This window comes from Rhincodon typus, chromosome 1, assembly GCF_021869965.1.
Source record: "Rhincodon typus isolate 14 chromosome 1, sRhiTyp1.1, whole genome shotgun sequence".
Lineage (NCBI taxonomy): Eukaryota > Metazoa > Chordata > Chondrichthyes > Orectolobiformes > Rhincodontidae > Rhincodon > Rhincodon typus.
The window spans coordinates 84,871,708-84,895,258 of record NC_063332.1 but is presented as its reverse complement, the minus strand read 5'-3'; the positions used below and the strand labels follow the sequence as shown (position 1 = coordinate 84,895,258).

The 23,551-nt window shown below is 39.5% G+C and overlaps 1 protein-coding gene across 1 annotated transcript in view; it reads right to left on the bottom strand.

Annotated features, from left to right (window-relative positions):
• Window positions 1–21,954, bottom strand: part of LOC109928173 (sister chromatid cohesion protein PDS5 homolog A-like) — a 61,114-nt gene extending 39,160 nt beyond the window's left edge. The window contains exons 1-7 of the mRNA XM_048600733.1: window positions 21,818–21,954; window positions 21,260–21,383; window positions 19,935–20,093; window positions 18,421–18,489; window positions 15,191–15,327; window positions 6,411–6,534; window positions 1,698–1,902 (exon numbers count right to left, since the gene is read on the bottom strand). Of these exons, the coding sequence (XP_048456690.1) occupies window positions 1,698–1,902; window positions 6,411–6,534; window positions 15,191–15,327; window positions 18,421–18,489; window positions 19,935–20,093; window positions 21,260–21,383; window positions 21,818–21,954 (955 nt within the window). The remainder of the gene's footprint in view (window positions 1–1,697; window positions 1,903–6,410; window positions 6,535–15,190; window positions 15,328–18,420; window positions 18,490–19,934; window positions 20,094–21,259; window positions 21,384–21,817) is intronic.
• Window positions 21,955–23,551: the final 1,597 nt, after the last annotated feature.

The window sequence follows — 23,551 nt, the reverse complement described above, 5'->3', positions numbered from 1 at the left end:
CCCCCACCTCCTACCTACTAGCCTCATCCTGCCCCCTTGACCTGTCCGTCCTCCTTGGACTGACCTATCCCCTCCCTAACTCCCCACCTACACTCACCTTTACGGGCTCCATCCCCGCCTCTTTGACCTGCCTGTCTCCTCTCCACCTATCTTCTCTTCTATCCGCCTCCCCCTCTCTCACTATTTATTTCAGAACCCCCTTCCCCTCCCCCATTTCTGAAGAAGGGTCTAGGCCCGAAACGTCAGCTTTCCTGCTCGGCCTGCTGTGTTCATCCAGCTCTACACCTCAGATTCTCCAGCATCTGCAGTTCCTACTATCTCATTAGGATGATACCTGGTATGGAGGGATTATCTCATTAGCAAAGGTTAAGCATGTTTGTGACTCTACTCACTGGAATTTAGAAGAATAAGAAGTGATCTCATTGAAACATAAGATTCTTAAGGAGATTGACAGGAGGTTTCAACTCATGGGAGAGTCCAGGACCAGAGGGCATAATCTTAGAATAAAAGGGCGTCAATTTAAGACTGAGATGAGAAAGAACTTTCTCTTTGAGGGCTGAGTGTCTTTGGAACTCTTGCTATAGACAGCTGTGGAGACAGTTTCCTTGGAGTTAAGCTTGAGACAGATAAGATTTTTGATTAGTAGTGGAATCAAGGGTTATGGGGAAAAAGCAGAAAAGTGGATGAGAGGAATGTCAAATCAGCCATGATCCTACTGGACGGCCTTCTCCACTCCTAAATCTTATGGTCTTATTATCCCTGGATTTTGGAAGGGAAGTGAAAAAGTTATCAGGAATCAGCAGAGGGTTGGTTTCAATAGTTAACAGTGGAAACAAGCAGATCTGGACAAAACCAGTGGAGAAGTGAAAGTCCTCACCCAAGATCAGGGCACAGTAAAGAATAAACACACTAAAAAGAAAATGCTTGCCACAAGTCAGCTGAAATTGATCTAGCGAAGATGGTAGAGGGAAGTTAAAAATTTCAATTAGTTCCCGAGTAGCAACAAGCAGCAAGAAAATTTTGTAGTCTCAGCTTGGAAAAAGTTAACTTGAGGAGTACAGTATATGGTTTTTACAGTGGCATGGTATTTGAGATAAATCTAAGTTGCGGTGCTGCTGCAGAAACAGTTTTCTCAAAGGCATTAATGCCCAATTGGTAGCTTCTATCTTAAGAAAACTGAAAAATTCTTTACATAGATTGGAAAAAGGATGAATAGCTTGACAAAAGGTTTACAGAGGCTCTGAGGGAGAGGGGAGGGTAATCTAGAAATAACTGCCTGAAAGATTGTAAAGGCAGCAACCCTCACAACATTTACTACGTATTTAGATGAATACTTGAAAAGCCATAGCGTATAGGCCAAGTGCTGGAACATGGGATGAGAGTAGATAGGTATTTGATGACTAGCATGGACATGCTAAAAATCCATACTATAAAACTGTAAGACTCTAAACAAAGGTAACTTTAGGTATGAAAATTGATAAGGAGTGAGAGGGCAAGAGTCAAGGATCAAATAATTTTAAAGCACTTTAACATAGTAAAAATCCCAAAACACTTCACAGGAGAGCTCTCAAACAAAATCTGACACCAAGGCATGAAAGATAATATCAGAATTAATATCCATTGGATGTGCCAAACAAAACTATCTTTAACTTATGGAAGATCTTTTGTGAACACTTACTGTATATGGCAATACTAACCATGAGCCATTGGGTTCTGTTTGATATACTCTCTCCGTATACTTATGTTTTTAAGGAGGCACTGTCTGGCATGCGCTCTTCGCTCTTTCACAGGGTCCTTGGCACAGAGTGCAAACACTGCCATGTACTCCAATGGAAGCAGCAATTTCCCGAGGGCCTTGTGGAGTTTCAGAGCAAATATCTGCCTCACCTGGTAGCACTCATCCTTCAACAACAAAATTATAAAATCAGAAATCATTGTATTAGTCAGAATTTTATAGCATAAGCCACTATTTTCATAATATAAAAAGCAGAATATAGCATAGTAATTTTTCACATCTTATGCAGCATGTGATCATCCGAAACCTCTGCAGGATGGTCCTTAATCTGTGGACAGTCTGAATTGCAAATAATAATTCAATTTCATTACAATGGAAACAAAAGACTGAAGGTTGGAAATCTGAAAGAGCAAAACGAAATGGTGGAAACATTCAGCAGGTTTGTCTGCTTATATGAGGAGAGAAACAGAGTTTACTGTTTCAGCATCCACAGATGCCACCAGACCTATGGAGTCCAGAGCTGATTTTATTCCATTTCACTGTACCCGTCTTGATTAAACAAGGTAAACACTAGATTCTTTACAAGCACATGCTGGCATCATTGAGGCAATTAATTAGGATGTTTTATCAGCATATCAAAATTCATGGAGATACTTCCAGTTGCTAATTACATACCCTGATGTTTCATAATTCATTGGGCAAGTTTCACTTACCAAGCACAGTTTAGCAATACTCTCCTGACCTCATTTTGAATCAATACAAATGAGCCATTACTACTACTATTTTCCTCTCAATACAGCCTTTGGTGATTTAAAAAAAAACTACCAAATTGATTATTAGCATTGCTTACTTCAGAATACATCCAAAGTGAAATATTACCAGTTTTATGATCACAGAATCAGAGTAGTGTTGCAGCACAGGAGGCCATTCAGCCCCTCGTGCCTACACTTGCTGGTTAAATGAAAATTACATGTGCCAATCTCCTGCTTCCCCCTGCCCCATACCCTTGCATGCAATTTTTATCCAAATAGGTACCCAATGCCCTCTTGAATGCCTCAGTCAAACCTGCCCTGACCACACTACCGGGTGGTCATTTCATATCCTAAACACTTGCTGAATGAAAAGATTTTTCCTCACTTCACCCTTGATTTTTTTTTTTTGCAATTACTTGAAAACTGTAATCCTGCATTCTTCTTCCTTTTACAAGCAGGAACAGTTTCTCCCTACCCACTCACGATTTTGAAAACCTCTATTAAGATCTCCTCTTGGCCTTTCTTCTCTCCAGGGAGAACAGCTGTCATCTTCTTCAATTTATCCTCAACTGAAATTCCTTATCTCTGGAATGATATTTTTAAACTGTTTCTCCATTGTCTGCAATGCATCCACAATACTCCAGCTTAGCTCTAACTACTGGCTTTCAAAAATTCAACAACACCTCCATGCTCTTGTGCTCTATGCCCCTATGACAAGGCATCGTGACCAGATGAGATGCCTCCAAAGATTTAAGGGTGTGTGTGTGGAAATTACAGAAGCACTGACCCCAATCTTTGTCCACCATAGCCTCTGGGGTGGCGCCAGAAGACTGGAAAATTGCAAAACATTGTGACTTTGTTCAAGAAAGATCGCAAAGATAAGCCCAACAAATACAGAACAAAGTACCAATAATCTTGTGCCCTTTGAACCCTTCTAGTGACTGAGTGACATCCTCTGTCACCTTGACCTGGGCAACATCCCTCTCTTTGGAAAGCCAGATGCAAAGACTTCACTTAACACCTATGAACCTTGTCTCCAGGTGGAAATCCCCTTATTGGTATGTAATTGGCCATATCCCTCCTTCTGCCACCCTTTTTCTATTTATATGGCCAAAGATGACTTTAGGACACTTCCATGTTGGCTGCCAGTCTTTTCTCATTTTCCTCTTTGCTCCTCTTATTTGCTTTATCATCTCCTCCTCTGAACTTTCACTATTTCTCCTGTTTCTCAATTTTCTTTTCTACCTGACACTTGTGCATTTGTTTCTAATTTATCTTAATTTTTATCGCCTTAGGCATCCAGACAGGTCTGGATTTGTTTTTTTTGATCCTCCCATTTGAGGGTATACACTTTTACTGTACCGGAATCATCTCCTCTTTTAAAGTAGCCCATTGTTCAGTTACTGTATTCCCTACGAACCTCTTGCTCCAGTCAACCCTGCCCATTGTCCTTATCCACTGAAGTCCGCTTTGTGCCAATGGATTTTTTCCACTCTGGATAATTGCACATCATTCTCCACCATCATCCTGAACTTTACAATAGAACCTTACAATACAATGACCACTGTCTTCTAAATGCTCCCCAACTGTAACTTGATCAATTTGGCCCAACTCATTTCCAAGAACCAGGTCCAACAGTGCATCCTTTCTTGTTGAACTGAAACACACTGTTGTAGCAAGGTCTCCTGCACGCAATCTATGAATACTTGCCCGTCATCGTCCTATACACTACAAGTATCCCAACTTAAGTTTAAGTATTTGAAGTCACCCATTAAAACTGTTCTATGATGTTGGCATCTCTCTGTAATTTCCCTGCAGATTTATTCTCCTACATCTAACACTGTTTAAATTGCTGAATTACTTCACAGTTGTTTCAATTTTATAATTACAGTAACTGACAACTTAATTATTAAAACTTCTCTAAAACCTATCCTGGATCCCAACATCCTTGCAAGCAACCATCACATCTACAACCTTCCTTTGTCTTCAAAACCTTGAATGTGTTAACTCCAAAATCAACTTGCAGCTTTCCTCTGATCAGGATTCCTCCAACTTCCACACATTCTGCCTGCCCCAGCAGCAAAACAGGGTTGTGAATCTCTGGAATTCTCAACCCCAAAGGGCTGTGGAGGCTAGTTTGTGGCTTATATTCAAAGCAGAGATTGACAGATTTCTTGAGACTAAAGCCATTAAAGGACAATTGTGGGAAATACCACAGAGGTGCAGGATCAGTCACGATCTAGTTGAAAGCAGGGCAAGTTCATGGGGCTGACACGGTCCTATTTCTTATGTTACCTTATCATCCTGCTTGACCTGTCTGCTGCCTTTGACACAAGTGACCACAGCATTCTACTCCAATGCCTTTCTATTGTCATCCAGCTGTTTGGGACTGCTCTCATCTGATATCACTATTATCTACATTTAGTCAGATATCCACTTATAATCGCTTCTCTTCCTGCTCCTGCACCAGCTAAACCCTTGTGTTCCCAAGGATCTATCCATGATCGTGCCCCTGCCCACCAATTACTCATTTGCATGTCCTCAGTAATGTCAACCAAAGGCACAGCATTAGTTTTCACATGTACACCGACAACACCCAGTTCTACCATACCATAAACCTGTCTTGACTCTTGTACAGTTACTAAATTACCATACTGCTTATCCAACATCGATTACTGGATGATCAGAAATTTCCTCCAATGAAATATTGGAAAGATTAAAGAACATGGCCTTTGGGTACTATGCCATTCCCCAGATTCCAACTCTAAACCCCTCTCTGACAATTGTCTGAGAATAAATGCCTGTTTGCAAAAGCATAGTACTGCAGTTGCTGGAAATCTAAAATAAGAACAATAGCTTACAAAACTTAAGAGATCAGGGAACACGGTGAGCAGAAACAGATATTGTTTCAGGTCACTAACATTACTATCAGAAAAGTCAAATATTATCTCTTTTTATTACCACTGATGAAAAGGAGCTGTAGTGTGTTTCTGGTCTTTTCTGTTGCTATTTCAGGCAGTTCACAAAGTTGGTATCATACTTGACCCTGGGTGAGTTGCCAATTACATTTTCACACCATTACTAAGAAAGTTTATTTCCACCAAGATAATATTGCCTTACTTCATCCCGGCCAAAATCCTCATTCACACAGTTGTTAACTCAATTCTTGACGATTCCAACCATCTTGAATGGATTCCCACATTCCACCCTCTGAGCTTGACATCGTCCAAAACTTAAAATTTCCTTTTTACTTCAAGTCCCATTCTCTATCTGCCCTGCACTCACCTTATTTGTAAATTTCCTATCCTTGTTTTTTAATCTTTTTGTGGTTTTGCCCCTCCCTATCTATGTAACTCCTTCAGCCCCATGACCATCTAAAATGTCTGCATTCCTCCAATATTGGCCATTAGAAGTTCCACTATTGGTGGCTGCGCCTTCAATTACTTTGGCCCTAAAGCTCAGAAACACCCTTCTTACATCTAACCTACCTGTTTGACCATCTAACCTAAAATATTAGATGGCTTGGTGTCAGACACAATAGTGTACATCTCCTGAAAAGATCTTGCGAGGTTTTAGTACATTAAAAGTGCCAAATAAATTATTGTTGCCAAGACAGGGGAGCTAACCTCTCAAAAAAAAAAAAAATTAAGTTCAGCATAACTTCCTGAGCAAGCATTCTCAATTAATATTTAAAACAGTGATCTGAATTTATTAGAAGATCTATTTATACAATTAGATGAATCATTTGCGTGGTATGAATTTCAAGAAGGATGAGAGATTGAATTGTACAAATTTATTGAAATTATTTTTATGTTGGGCACCTTTCTAACTTTAAGATCTTTGTTGCAAACCGTATTTAATTATTAGTCCAAAGAAGTACAAGGCAATGACGTAAGGAGTGAAAAGAAAGTAACAGAACTTACATTAATAACAAGTGCACAGAGCTGAAACTGCTCTGGAGTGATAATCTCATGATAACAAGGTTCTTGTGCAAGTTTTAGTATGGCACATCCTGCAGCCAACCGTAATCGAGACATATCAGATTTACTGCAAGACAGGAAAAACAACGTCAACTATTCATGGTAAAGTTCCACATCTGCACTTAAGAAAATCTCCCAACTGGAACACTTGACAACCTGCAAGAAACCAAAATGAAAATAGTGCAAGCAAAAAAATGAATTACTTGATGATCTTTACTCCACAAAGAAAAGGTCTCCCACAGACATGGACACGCTGCATGTCTGAACATGACAATATGAGGAAATCAGGATTTTCAGTTTCTCTTTACATTCCTCAGATCATACTCCTACGGATTCTTGTTCATATAAGAAATAAGTATTATTAATTCAATTTTGACCATCTCCAATAAACAAGTACTTTTTCATAAGAATTGTAAAATCATTGCAAACCAAGTTGTCCACTTTCCTTCTATCGTTCTTATAGTTTGTTCACGCGTATATAAGCAACCTCACCAAAGAATAGTTCTTACAAAAAGCAAAGTCAGAAGTCAGAGCCAACAACAGCTGGCAGTAACAGTGTTCCAAAATGTATAAATCTCACTGAAAATAACCGAGTCCACTAGTGATAAAGTGAATAATTATATTAAGCCTGCCTAAGAAATCTAGAATATTCTGGTGGAATTATCAAGGGTAATTAAGGTAGCACTATAAAAGCAGACTGATATTTGCAGTTAAAGAGGACAAGTCACAAGCCAATTTGCAATACAATTCAAAGAGGAACCATTATTTGTGGAAGTCCAGATCTTCTTTACACAGACACTGGATTAATAGATTCCCGTCTGAGGGGCTGAAATCTCCTCAGTGGCAGGGGCAGGGAGAAGAAAATAGTTAAAAGTAAAGTAAAATATCGCAGATGCTGGAAATCTGAAAAAAAACCCCGAAAATGCTGAAGAAACTGCAGGTCTGGCAGCAACTGCAGAGAAGGAAGCAGAGTTAACACTGCTAGTCCAACTTCTGCAGGACTGGAAGGGGCTGGAACATTATGCTTTTTGCGCTGTTGACAGAGGGGAGGTTGAGCAGGTGGAACAGATCTCAAGGCTGCTCACAGCAAATAAAAACAAAGGGAGTAGCAATGTTAGCACCATAGATAGAGATCTAAAATGAGCGTACATGACAGTTGTAAAAAGGAGAAAAAAGGATCCACTCTGCTGAAAGCAGAGCCAACAAAATACAGATCGGAGAGGGATTGGGAATCAAAATGGAGAACAGAAGTCATGCTCTGAAGTTGTTGAGCTCAATGTCGAGTCCTTGAGGTTGTAAAATGCATAAGCGGAAAATGAGGTGCTGCTCCTTCTGCTTTGTTGAAATACTAGCAGGTTCAGGATGAAATCTGTTAGATGGGAACAAGATGGTTTTTTGAAATTACAAACACTGTAAGGTCAGGGTCTTCCCTATGGACAGAATGGAGGTATTCCACAAAGCAGTCACCCAATCTGTCTCCTTTTACTTCAAAGGAGGATTCATTCCCCCCCCAGACACCCTCTTATCTTCACTTTCCACCTCACCAATCTCCTCATTCAAAGGATCATCTTCTGCTATTGCCACCATCTCCAGCAGGACACCAGCACCGAATACATCTTCCCCTCTTCTCCATTATACACATTCTGCAGGGACCCTTCCTTCAATGTCACCCTAGTCCACTCCACACCATTTTGAACAGCTCCTCACTTTCCCATGAAATAGAAGGTCCTCTCTGTCCAAGGCCTCAACACAGTTTCCAGATGAAACAATCTTTTACTTTTATTTCTTTTAATCTAGTCTACTGTAATCTGCTTATCAGAATGCAGTAGCCTTTACACTTGCAACATCAAATGAAGTTTGGGTGACCACTTCGTTGAACACTTTGTTCTGTCTGCATGAATGATCCCAAGATTTCAGTTGCTTGTCATTTCAATAAATCACCATGCTCCATGCCAATATTTTTGTTGAAAGCTGGAAGATGGCCTAATTTTCTGTGCAGGCACTTTACAGCCTCTATGACTCAACATTGAGTTCAACAACTTCAGCGCATGACCTCTGTCGTCCATTTTGATTTCATTCTCCCCACCAAAAACATGCTTTGCTCTCAGCAGAGCGACCCATTTTACATCTCTACTCTACCATCATTGGCATTCCCTTTATCTTTTGGTCTGGATACCCTCACTATCTGTTAAAGATAACACAGAGTGGAGCTGGAGGAACACAGCAGGCCAGGCAATATCAGAGGAGTAGGAAAGTTGACATTTTGGGTCAGGACCCTTCTTCAGAAAGACCCTATCTCTCACCATCTGTTCATCTCATTCCTCCCCACTTCTGTCAACAGCTTTTAAATTGACCATTTTGCAGCCCCCCTCAATTATGAAGAAGTCATATCGAACTTGAAACACTGACTTTCTCTATCCACACACACTGACAGATCTGCTGAGTTGCTCCAGTATTTTCTTTAATTAAAATTATCGGATATTTAAGAAAATATCTGAGAAATAATTGAAGTCTGGATCTTCAACTTGACACTCCTCAATCTGAGACAATTAACAGCTCTCCCAGCTCCAATCAGATGGCTGTAGGGATCAAGAATGAATGCATAACCTAGGTTGATACTTGCATGCACAGACAGTTTTGAACTGCCAGAGAGGCAATCCTCTTATTTAAAACTGAACCTTCACTAATGATTTCAGCAGACAGTAAAGATACCATGGCACTATATGAAGGTGAGAATGTTTTCCCTATATCCTTGAGCCAATAGCTTCAAAAACTGCTCTAATATACAAAGAACTGTAGATGCTGGAAACCTGTAACACCAACAAGTACTGAAGAAACTCAGCACCTCTGGCAGTGTCTGCAGAGAGATGAGCAGAGTTAACACGGAGTCCAGTGACCCTTCATCAGAAGAAAAATTTTATGGTATTCATCAAGCGTCAAGCCAGGGTGGAATGAATCTCAAGATTAACTGTAAAATTAAATATGCTAAAGGAGGCAGACAAAGATTAGAAATATAACACAAATTTCCCTTGTCTGTAAATGGACTTTTCCAAGTGCGAAAATCATAAACTGCAGCCAAGCATTGTAAAGTAATGATATTGCTTAAAAACGTGAAATATCACTTGCGGATTTCACATCAACAAGGGCACGGAAATATAATCCAGTCCATTGTCATCTTTCAACCATCTTCTAAATCATAGACTAATTAAAATGTCAACAATGTCACAAAATGGCAGCCACTCACCATAAGATCTGGGAGCAGTAATAGGCCATTCAGTCCATTGAGTCTACTCTGCAATTAAATGAAATAATGGCTAATCTGAAAATCCTCAACTCAACTTTCCTACCTTTTGCCCATAACACTTAATACACTTACTAATTAAAAATCTGTCTATCCTGGACTTGAATATACTAAACAACCCAGCCTCTCCAGCCCTCTGTGGTCAAGAATTCTGCAGATTTACTACCCCAAGAGAAGGAAATCCTCACGTGTCATCCTTCCATTCTTCTAAATTGCAATGAGTACAGGCCAAACTTACCCCTGTCTTCAGAAGACAGTTCTTCCAGATCCACTGACAGTCTAGTGATCTGGACTGTCTTCAATGCTGGTATCTCTTTACTTAGATAAGAGTTCCAAAACTGTTCACAGTATTGCAGCTGTGGTCTGACTACAGCCATAGTTTTAGCAAAGGCTACTTACCTTTACACTCCAATCCCTCTGAAGTGAAGGCCAACATTCTATTTAACTTCACCATTATCCACTGAACCTGGACGCTAGCTTTTGAGATCCACGCAGAGGACTCTCAAATGTCTCTGTGCTGCAGCTATCTGCAGTCTTTCTTTATTTAAAGAGTATTCATCTAATCTATTCTTCCTGCCAAAGTGCATAATCTCACATTTTCCCATGTTATATGCCATCGGCCAAGTTTCTGCCCACTTGCTTAACCTGTCAATATTTCTCTGCAGCTTTTCAATCAGCCGCATCATTTGCCTTCCCACCAACTTTTATTTTATCTGCAATCTTGGCTATAGTACATTTAATTTCCTTATCCAAGTCATAAATATATGTCGTAGACAATTGTGGTACCATCACAGTAGCACTCTAGTGGTAACTAGTTGCCATGCTGAAAATGACCCCTTGTCCCAACACTGTCTTTTATTGGTTAGCCAATCCACTATCCTTGTTAATATACTGCTTCCAGCACCATTGACTCTTATCTTATTAAGTAGCTAACTGTGTTGTATTGCACCAAATGCCTTCTGGAAATGTAAGCATATTACATCCACAGCTTCCCCCTCATCTATCCTGCTTGTTACCTCCTCATGACATTCCAGTAAATTTGTCAGGCATAATTCGCTCACGGAAAAACAGCTAGGGGGTCAACCAGAAAGAGTTAAATGCACAGCCTCGATCCAGGCTTGGAATCTGGAGGGTTACAAGTGATTGAGCAAAAGTTAAAATGCTGCTCAATTTTCTGTTGATCTTTATTAGAATAGACAAGGAAAACAAGGATAGGGAGTTTGGATTGGTAGTGCAGAAGTGAGTATGATCTGGAAGGTGACAATCTCAGATTATAACCTCTATCTTTGATTTTTTTTTGTGAGACAGGCATCGGAAAGGATTCTGTTCTTCCCATTTAGACTCCTCTAGACCCATCTCTTGCTTCGTTACTTTTCCATTCACAACCTTCTTTAGCTTTGCATTACTGCCTTTTATCATTTAATCTCTTCTGCCTTCCAGAGAATTACAGATCTTCACTTTTGTTCTTGGCTCCACCACCTTCAATCCTCTTTCTGCCGCAGCATTTGCTCAAAACCTGTCTGCTTCAAGTGCTTTCAGTTCTTGCGAAAGGCCATTGACCTTAAATTTTTAAGTGGTTCTCTCTCCAAAGATGCAGATCCGAATATTTTCAATATTCACCATTTTTATTTCAGATATTAAGCATCCATTTTGATTCTGGACTGAAAGTTGGTACAAAAATACAGTTAATGAAATATTGGTATTTATCTCATGGTAATTCAAATTTAAGATAGTGGCATCCGCATTGTATGGAGCTTTGGTTAGACCCAATCTGGAGTACTATTTTATTTTACACATATTATACCTCAGGAAACAAATACTGGCCTTGAAGAGAGGCAACAGATTTACCAGAATGATACCAGAGGTTAAAAGGTTAAATAATGAGGATATATTGCAAAAACTCCCCTTGTATTCCACTGAATTTAAAAGTTGAAGTGATGATTATCTTAATAAGGGATTCAATAGGTTAAATGCAGAGAAATGATAGTTGCCAGTGGGGGAATCCAGAACAAGAAAGAACTATTTTAGGATTACACACGATCCTTTGGAATTGAAATTAGGAAGCATTTTTTCATAAAAATGATAACTAATCTCGAACATTCTCCTCCAAAAGGCTATAAGACGTTACATCAAATTAAACTGTCAAAACCAAAATCAATTCATCTTTATTAGGTACAGGTATCAAATAGCACAGAACAAATTCTGGTAAATGGTGCTCAAGTAAAGTTCAGACATGATCCAACTGAATATCTACTTCTGGTTCTATTTTTCATTGTAATCAGGCAGAGTCTCAGGAGTGCAACCTTAATTCCAAGAAGGCTCTTAAAGAATCTTGAACCATTTGATTTCATTATTTTCAATATTAGTGCTAACACAAGCGAAAGAATGAAGGAATATGAGGAACAAAGAAAAATAAATTAAAATTAAACCATTCGAAACACTGATTACAATTGTATAGAGAGTGAAGCAAACCATGCACTTCAGTAATGTGCAATATATTTGAAAGCAACTCATGCATCAAGCATCAATTCGGCGCATGCTGCTCACAGGGATCTCTGGCACAGCTTAAACTTTATGCAAGCATCAATCAATACCAATAGCAATTCTAACAGAGCATTTAAACTCTGAAATTACTTCCATCTTTCTTGGTTCCTGAAAGATACTACTTGAATCCAATCTTTCTGGTTATCTGCCCTAACATATCCTTAGATGGCTTGACGTTATATTTTATTTTGTAACGTATATGTAAATACAACTTGTTATCAATTAATGCAGATCTCAACTAAAGACCTCGACATTAAAGTATTAACAACTTAGCGTTATATAACACAGAAGAGTTCTTTGGCCCATTGAGTCTGTGTCAACCTCTCCACAAATCCCACATTCCAGCAAATAACCCATAAGCCTTGAATGGTAAGATATTTCAAGTGTTCAACCACATACTTTTAAAGGCTGAGCTTTCGTGCCTCAACAATCCATCTAGGCAACACACTCCAGATACCTATCACACTCTGACTTTAACATTTTTCTTCAAATCCCCTCTAAACCTACTGCTCATCACCTTAAAATTATACTCCGTCATTAGTGACCCTTCAACTATGGGAAACAGCCACTTCCTATTAATGCCCCTCACAATCTTATACCCTCAGTCAAGTGTCCATCAGCCTTCTCTGCTCTACAGAAAATAACCTGAGCCAATTAAGCTTCTCTCCATAGCTGAAATGCTCAATCCCAGGCAACATCCTGGTGAAACCCTTCTACACCCCTGCCAGTGCAACCACATCCTTCCTATAGTGAGGCACCCAGAACTGCACACAGTACTCCAGCTGTGGCCTAACCAAAGTCTTATACAGATCTAACATAACCTCTCTGCTCTTCTAATCTATTCCACAACTGATAAAGGCAAATGTCCTCTATGCTTTCTCAACCACCCTATTAACCTCCCATATTAAGGAATCTGTGGAGAAGCAGCCCAAGATCTCTCTGTTCTTCTGAGCTTCCTAGCATTCTATCATTCATTGAGTACTCCCTTGTCTTGTTATTTCTTGTAAAGTGCATCATCACACACTTTTCAGAATTAAATTTCATCAGCCACTGATGTGCCCACCTGGCCAACCTGCCAATAAACTATACCCTAAGACCTTCTTCCTCACTATTAACACTCTGCCAATCTTTTTGTCTTTCACAAATTTATTGATCACTCACCCCACCCCTCAATTCTCAACAATATCATGAACAATAAGGGATGCAGCACTAATTCCTGTGGTACGCCACTGGACAATGGTGTCTAGTCACAAACAGCCTTCTACCATCATTCTCTGCCTCCTACCACAAAGACAATTTTGGATCCAACTTGCCAAGCTACCCTGGATCTCATGTGCATTTACCTTCTTCATTAGTCTCCCATTTGAGATTCTGTCAAAGGCTTTGCTGAAATCCATATAATCTACATTAACTGACCCACCCTCAATACAAACCTGATTATTTCCTCGAAAAATTCTATCTAATTTGTTAGGCACAACTTCCCTCTGATACACCATGTTGACCATCCCCAATTAAACACTGTCTCTCTAAATGGAAATTAATTCTATCCTTCAGAATTTTCTCCAATAGTTACCCTATCACTGATGAGAGGCTCACTGGTCTGTAATTCCCTATTTATCTCTGCTACCCTTCTTGAAAAGTGGAACCGCATTAGCTGTCCTCCATTCCTCTGGCACCTCCCACGAGGCCGGAGAAGTATTAAAAATTTGGGTCAGAACCCTTGTAATTTTCTCCCTTGACTCCCAGCGCAGTCCGAGACAACTCATCCAGATCTAGTGATTTGTCTACTTTAAGTCCTCCAACAGTTCCAACAGCTCCTCACTCCCTTTTTCAATCTTCTCAACAACTTCACAGTCCCACTTCCCAAATTCTGTATCTACATCCTCTTTCTCCTGAGTGAAAACAGCTGTGAAGTACTTGCTTAACACTCTGCCCATGTCCTCACCCTTTGTCCTTAATAGGTCCTACTCTTTCCTTGGTTATCCTCTTCCCATTGTGGCAGATTGTTTGTGCAGGCAGTGTTGCAACCATGAACATTCAAAATATACAAACAACTTGGCAAAACGATCAATAGATACTTAAACAAGCATCTTTTTCTTTCTGTGTGCATCAACAGAAGATAGCTGTACCTGACTACAGAGAAAAAAGAACTTCAATCACATGCATCTCTTTTATATAACTGATGAGGAGACAGGATTGAGAAAGTGAAGATGATGAACAAAGAATAATCTTACCATTTTCCCACCATTTGAAATATCTACCTTCTTATAATTGTGGCTTCTTGAGGACCCCTGATTTTAAATGCTCCAAAATGAATGGTCATGTCCTTCTATGCCTTGGCCTTCAGTTCTGAAATTTCCCCTCTAAACTTTTCTACTTCTCTATCTCTCCTTTTTCCTTTAATTGAACTGACATTCCCGAGTTTAGAAGAATTAAAGGCTACCACATGAGAGATAACAGATTCTGAAGGAGTTTGAGAGGATAGACGTTGATTGTTTTAGAATTCCTGACCAACAGAAACAGTCTTATGATATCAGGCTGATCGGAGAAATTATTTCACTCAAAAGGTAAAATATCTACGGAATTCTCCACTCCGGAAGGTTGTGGATACTCCAACATTTAAAAGATTCAAAGTAGACAGATTTTTGATCTCTTGGAGAACCAAGGGGTATAGGAGCAAGTAAGAAGGTGAAGTTGAAGCTCAAGATTAGCCGTATTAAATGGCAGAGTCAAAGGTATACAGTTGAATTGGGCTTCCACTTGTGTTCTTAAGAGACTCTTAAATTAAAACTTCCCTCTTTGACCAATCTTTTGTCCTAGTCTCACTTTAATGAGTGCAGTGTCGAGTTTTGTTTTATATTTCTTCTGTTATAATTACCTTATCTTTTTCTGTTCAGTTAAGTCACCCTCACTGACCAACATGGCCGATAGCAGCCGGAGTGTGGAATTCGCAGATTTGGATTGGTTGTTCTTCATCCCTAACAACCACCGTACCAAAAGCTTAATGGCTTGAACCTAATGAAAAACATTGAAATTACTGCATTACATATTCACAATTGTTTTTTAATGAACAAGTTTTCAAATATAGACAACTACCAGTAGACATTTTACATGTTGTTGTGCATGTAGTAAGAACTGATTAAAATATAAAGTAGCATCTGCTAATGAGTATTTTTATTGTTATGCATGAATGCGGAGACACGCACATTTTAAGAATATGAATCTTTTCAGTCTTAAACTAGTAAAAGCTAGCAGAGTTATAAGGTCTAAAGAAGAGCCACAGAGTTTTACAGCACGGCAAGAGGCTCTTCAGCACATTGTGCCTGCGTCAGTAGTCAAGCACCAATCTACTCTTGTCCCATTTTCCAGGATTGGCCAGTAACATGGTGTGTTATGACATTTCAAGGGATCACCTAGAAACTTTTTCAAATGTTGTGATGGTTCCTGTTTATAATGCCATGTCAAACAGAGTACCAGCCCCTGGGTGAAAAAAATCTTCCTTGAATCCCCTCTAAACCTCCTTCTCTTCACTTTAAATCTATGCCCTCTGCTTATTAAACCATCTACTGAAGAAAAAGTTTCTTCTTATCTATGTCCCTCAATTTTGTACATCTCAATTAGGTCCTCCCATCAATCTTCTCTGCTGTAAGGAAAACTATCCCAGCCTATCCAGTCTTTCGGCATAGCTAAAATGTTTCAACTTTGTTAACAACCTGGTCAATCTCTTTGGCACCTTCTCTTGTGCGATCACATCCTACTACCTTTACTGCGGTGACCAGAACTGCACACAGCACTCCAGCTGTAGTCTAGACAAACTATTACAAGTTCCCTGTTATTATATTCAATGCCTTGACTAATAAAGGCAAGTATTCCAAAATATTCCAAAGGCAAGTATTCTTAGCCACCTGACACGCTGTTTCCAAGGATCTATGGACATGCACACCAAGGTCATTTAGATACTCTGAACACCCCAGGGTCCTACAATTCATCATATATTCCCTTGCCTCGATAGTCCTCACAAAATACATTACCTCTCACTTTTAAGGATTAAATTTCATTTGCCACTGTTCTGCCCATCTGACCAGCCCCCCGATATCTTGTCATCTAAGGCTTTCCTCCTCGTTATTTAGCACACCACCAATTTCCTCCAACATTTGTGTCTTGATCATTACATATACTACTAACTGCAAAGGACCCAGCACTAAACTATGTAATGCACCATTGGGCACTGGCTTCAAGTGTCACAAAAACCAATTTTCAAACATCACCCTCTGTCTCTTACCACTAAGCCAATTTTGGATCAAATTTGCCAAATTGTCCTGGATCCCACGGGCTCATACCTCCTAGATCCCATGCAGACTTCATCCAACATACTACTTTTATCTACAATTACAGTCACCTCTTCAAAACAAAACTCATTCAAACCTGTCATACATGATGTTCCTCCTGATAAAGCTATACTGACTACCTTGATTAATCTTCACATCTCCAAGTGAAAATTAAACCTATCCTTCAGAATTTTTCCCGGTCATTTCTCTACCACTGACAGACTCACTGGCCACATTTCCCTTCATCCGTACCACACTCATTTAATAAGGGAAGTTGAAAATTTCTGTCGGAGAGCATGCAATGCTCCCTCCAATACCTCCCATAACCAGGGATACAGGTCAACTGGGCTTGAGGACTTATTCAATTTTAAGGCTACTCACCCCAAGACCTGCAAACACTGCTCACCGCAACCACTCTCCTGCACCACGCCTCCCCACCACGCCCAACCAAATGTAATTTGTTCAAATAATCACGGTTCTCTTCCCCGATTTCTATCCTTACACATTTTTTTCCTCTATTGTGAATACTTGTTTACAAGTAGTTATGAAAAACTACAGCCTACATCTTTTGACTCCACCCAGTTTGCCACTTTGGAGGATCTAAGGACCTACTCTTTCCCTAGTTATCTATTTACCCTTAATATACTTATTAAATGCCACTGAATTTTCCTTTATTTGACTTGCCAGTGTTTTCTTGTGCCACTTCTCTGCTTTCCTAATTTCTTTTTTCATTGGCCTCTTCTGGTGTTCTGAGCCCTCAATTTTTACAACAACCCTTTCTCCCCCCTTATCCAAACCTGTATAATCCACAGTATCCAGGATCCTCTGGAATTTCTGGTCCCACTGTTCACCTTTACAGGATCATGTTGGCCTTGCACTTCCACTATCTCCTTTTTGAAAGGCACATAGTACTCTGATGTAAATTCTTCTACAAGCAACTGCTCCCAGTCCACTTTGGCCAGATCCCACCTTATCATATTAAAATTGGACTTTGCCCCCAATTTAGAACCTTTGTTTACTGTCCACTTTTATCCTTCTTTATAACACCTTAAATCTTACTGAGTTATGGTGTCTACCATTTAAGTGCTCTCCCACTCACTTCTACCAGTTGCCTATCTTTGTTTCTTAATTTTCAGCTACCCTGTCTCTTGTAGGGCTTTGGCTTTAAAAGCTCTCCACTTTAAAAATTCTACCTCCACCCGCACCACAAGCCTTTCATGTTTTGTTTATGCCAGCTAATATTAGGAAATTGATGTTCCCTATTATTTTACACTTCTCTGAAATTTGCCTACAATCTGCCCCTTTATCTCTTCCTGACTGCTTGTAAGGTCTATAATGCATTCCTAACAACATGACTGCCTTCTTTTTAAGTTCCACTCATTTGCCTCAATTGAGGAGCCTTCCGAGATTTCAACTCTCCGAACTGCAGTAATTGACCCCTCAATCGACACTGCAACACCACCTTTTTTATACCCTTTCTGTCTCGCCTGAAGATGCCATACCCCAGAAATTGAGCTGCTAATAATGATCCTCCCTCAACCTTGTCTCCACGATAGCATAGATGTCATATCATGTGTTAATCAGCACTGCAACTCGTCTGCCTTACTTGCAAGGGTCATCATATTGGACGCGAATAGGTAACTCTGCTTCTCTCTCCACAAATGGTGCTAGACCTACAGTGCTTCTCTAGCACTTTGTTTTTCATTTCAGATTTCCAGCATCCACAGAACTTTGCTTTTATATTAGCACAACTATAAGTTAATGTTTCAGCCTACAGTACCTTAGCGAGTACCTCTGGAGAGACCTCTTCATTTGGAGTCCACAATTTACCATTTTTCCCTCCAGGAAACTATAGAAATGAGATGCTAATTATTTGTATGTAGAGAACAAATGAAAGAAATCCGGTCAATAAGCAATTTCTTGCTAGCTGGTGGTACAAGCATTACGAGATATCATTCCTATCCCTGAAAAAGACTCATTATACAAGTTGGCAATTTTTACTAAACATATTATTTACTAGTCCCATTATAGTAATTGCACTTTCGCATCCCATTCTAAAGATGGTCATGTATGATGGGGTTTCCAAATGCAGCATCTTACCAAAGTGACCATTACTCATAAGAACACAGAAACTAGAAGCAGTAGTAGGCCATTTGGCCCTTTCAGTCTGTTTCGCCATTCAATATCATCATTTCTAATCCTCTAATTTAGTGCCATACTCCAGCTTTCTCCTCATACTCTTTGATTCTCGTCAATGGGAACAGTTGTTTCCTTTCCATTCTGACTAGATCACATGATTTTTCAACACCATAAGACATAGGAAAGAATATGAACAAATTAATTTTGCTACACAACTTTGTTCTATCAATATAAGGTTATTTATTGTTCATTATTTTCTCAACATGCCATAACATTATTACTACTATGACAAATCACATATCATAAGGAAGCCATCTATATACAGGTAAACAGTCAATAAACTTTTCAAATGTACTCCAGGATCACATCTCAGCAGTGGTTTATATATCAAATATGGATGTACTGGGAGAACTAAAAACTTGTTTATATTTTGAATTCCTAAGTATTTCTCTAGGATATTTCCTAAGTAGCCTGGTACAAGAATCTCATAACAGGCCTGCCAGAAAAGCTTCTTTTCCAGTCTATAATTCCATGACATTTATTTAAAAAATCAGACATATATGTTTCTCAAAAGCTGGGAGTAATATGATGGGTCCTAAATTTCTTCAGATGTCCTGCCATCATGTTCTAAGGAAGGGTCACTGGACCCAAAACACTTAAGTCTGATTTTTTTCTTCGCAGATGCTGCCAGACCTGCTGAGCTTTTCCAGCAACTTCTATTTTTGTTCCTGATTTACAGCATCCGCAGTTCTTTTGGTTTTTGTCCTGCCATCATCTTGCGCTTTAATGGAGGTGCTGCAGCAACTGCACATAAATGTATAAATATTGTACTTACTACAACAAAAGTTAACAATGTCATGGTAGAAAATCTGAAGAAATTCAAATCTTTTTATTTCTGGCTGATCAATTAACATGTTAATCATTGAGTAAGTGAACTGAAATAGAAACCCCAAATTAGGATGAGGAAAACTGAATTTAACATGGTGGGACATTTTTAGTCTCGGTGACAAACTGGGAGAGCCACAGATTCCATAACATAGATTCCAGTGTAACAAAATGAAGAAAGCCATCATGATCATGGTATACAGAGAGAAAAAAAATCACTTCAGTATCATAAAAATAATTTAGGAAACCAAATGCACAAACCTGACATACCCTGTCATTCATAAGTAAATCTTTGACAATAAAATTTGCAACCACTGATTTCATTGGAGATGCAAACTGATCTGGGGCCAACATAGCAATGTGTCCTAGGGAGACGAGTGGCGTTATCAGCTGTTCTGGGATGTCAGCATTTAGGCTTTTGCTTAGTGGCTGGAGAAAACAAAATGTAAACATAAAGAATTTACAAAATGGTAAACTTCAGAAACAAAGGACTGAACAATTCATTCAAATGTGCAGTATTTGTTTCTAGTTTTAAATTTTCAATGAGGCTACAAAGATTTATGTAATAATTTGAGCAACTCAGATCTCAATTGAGATAAAATTCTTTCCATTATCTACAAGTTATTGACATTTTCAAACAGCAATTTACAAATTCAGAAAATGCTAGATCGCTTTTTATTTTTGTAGAGCTATTTTTCTCTTAAACTTAAATGCTATATCAAAGACCTAAAGCTAACTTTGATCTTTCAAAAGGTGCATCTAATTACAGCTCATATCAACAGATAATGCAGAAGCGATCTATAAGTAAAATAGCTACTTAGACCAAAAGAAAACATAGAAAATTGTATTTTGGTCTTGGTGAACTGTCAATCATCACTCAGCATAAAACCCACCAACCTTGTTCCAGTGAAGACTGGGGTCAAACAAAGGTGCATCACTGCACCAACCTCTTCTCCAATTTCCTTGCTGCAATATTGCATCTTACCTCCAGCAAATTATCCATGTGCATGGAGATAATCCATGGAACAAACAGCAAAGCTACCTTGCCTTCAATCCAAAACTAAAACCACTCCAGCCTCAGTCACAGAACTGCAATATCAGATGACTCCAGTGCCTACACATTCAAAAGATAAGCTACAACTCATTATTGACTCCTGTTCTTGAGGATATGGCCTTAAATTAAGCATTCAGAAATCCTCTTTCAACTAGCTCTCACAGCACAAATGCCAGTGAACGCATCAGCCATTTCAGAACCAAATTTCCCCCTCAGCTGCTTGGCTGCTGAGGTTTTGCACATGCTAAAATGACGCACCTTGCAGTGGCTTCTACTTGTGGAATTGACTGCAGGGCAAGGACCTTGGGAGGTCCATATATCATAAAATTATATTATACAGAACATTGTTCAGAACCCACTAAATCAGAATAGAAGCAGATCATCCTCAATCCTGAGGGACTACCTAAGAATTGATGATCACCACACTGCATCAACTCAAATGCTCTGCCAAAAAATACACCAATAATGCAGTCAGTCAATCACAATGTTCATGGTTTAAACAAAGAATAATTGAACAACAAACAAAACTGAGCTTACATACTTCAAAGATTTGTGCCAATTGTACTTCTTTGTTGGTGAAAATGGCATGAATGCAGTGTACAGCTTGCTTAGCCTGGCGAGGAGTGCCTCTCTTTGCTTTCTGATGCAGAATGGGAATGAGGGTGCTGCAACAAGAATAACCAAATTACTTCACTAACAAATGAATTTTTCTTTGTAAGATCAAACTCACTTTACTAAAAATTTCTATTTTGCATTTCAGTTTCCTTTACTTATATTACTCATTCTCCCAGCAATGTTAACTTTATATAAATTCAAAATGGTCTACTTCATTCCATACATACATTTAAATAAGTCATTAGACACAGAAAATAAAATAGAATGTACAATCATAAACTGATACAGCAGACAGGTAGATCATTAATTTTATACCATTTCTGCAAAAGCTATTCGATATTCCTTTTCCCTTGCTTGACCCACAGTCTACTAAGTACTTCTGTATAAAGAAATCCAATTTGCTTTTGAAAATCATTGCTCCACTACCCACTCAGGCAGACATTGCAGATCACAACAAATTGCTGCTTTATATTTCTCATCTTACCTCTCAGACTTTTGCCAATAACTGAATTTGCTTCTTCTGGTGTAGGAAAATGCTTCTTCAGCAAGACATTTTGAATGTTTTTCTAAATCTCTCTTATAATTCCTAGTTCTCGGGAAAACTACCCCAGCTTCTTTCATGTCTACATGTAACTGAAGGCCCACATCCCTGATTACATTCTACTAAATTCCATCTAAACTGTCTGAAAAGTCTGACATCCTTATTAATGTACTTTGCTAAGGATTGGAAATGACAATCCAGCTGGAGCCTAAGCATTGATTTCTAAAGGTTGAGCACATCTTCCTTGTTTTCAGACTCTATTCTTCCATAAGTGAAACACTGGATCACTTCGTTAAAATTTGACCATTTAGTTTATACCGGCTCTACTCCTTCTTCTTTCCAAAAAACATCTCCTCACATGTATGTAAGAGACTCAAAAGGCTTAATAGTCTCCTCTTGTTTCTATGGTTTCCACCTTTGCCAGGAGATCAATTGGCTTTCAGGTGAAATGGTAAAATGTCCAAATTGCACATGACAGACTGAATGGACCAATTATTGAATGGATTTTCAACCAGGTTGTTACTGTGTTTCATACACTGCCATGCAAACAGAAAATACTTCATTACTATAGAAGGATAGTGCTAACCAGCAGATAGTGTTTGGTCCAAACTAAAGAGTACAACGAATTTTGATATAATTTAACGAATTGAATTTATAAATCATTTCCCATGTTAGTTGCATTTGTTATCAACCCCATTGCTAGGTGGAACGGCAACTGTGCATGTTTGGTGACACAATTTGAAGTGCTACATCACTGCAAAGGTAAGGAACAGCAGCTGCCAGGAACAAAGATGGGACTGAGCATATAATGAAATTATAGATTTGGTTCAATTTGAAACTGCCACCTGAGCAGTCACCCAGGATAGAAATATCTCCCAGCCTGTGGATAGTAAGGAGGACAGGACCAACAGTAGTAGGAACAACAGTGGTGCAATGCAACTAGAATTGCAACCAGTTAACTCGTGGCTGTATTTAAGAGAGAAATATTATCGCTTGTTTTGAGTGTTTCAAAGTGGTCTTGCTCATTTCCTATGATAAGGTGGACAGTACCTTGTGACAAAATGAATATAATTGATAAACAGAGACAACAAGGTGCAGGGCTGGATGAACACAGCAGGCCAAGCAGCATCATAGGAGCAGAGAGGCTGACTTTTCGGGCCTAGACCCTTCATCAGAAAAGGGGGAGGGGAAGGGGGTTCTGAAATAAATAGGGAGAGAGTGGGAGGCGGATAGAAGAGAGGAGAGGATAGGTGGAGAGGAAACAAACAGGTCGAAGAGGCGGGGATGGAGCCAGTAAAGGTGAGTGTAGGTGGGGATGTTAGGAAGGGGATAGGTCAGTCCAGGGAGGACGGACAGGCCACGGGGGCGGGATGAGGTTGGTCGGTAGGAGATGGAGGTGCGGCTTGAGGTGGGAGGAAGAACAGGTTAGGGAGGCAGGGACGAGCTGGATTGGTTTTGGGATGCGGTAGGGTTAGGAGAGATTTTGAAGCTTGTGAAATCCACATTGATACCATTGGGCTGCAGGGTTCCCAAGCGGAATATGAGTTGCTGTTCCTGCAACCTTCGGGTGGCATCGTTGTGGCACTGCAGGAGGCCCAGGATGGACATGTCGTCTGAGGAATGGGAGGGGGAGTTGAAATGGTTCGCGACTGGGAGGTGCAGTTGTTTATTGCGAAC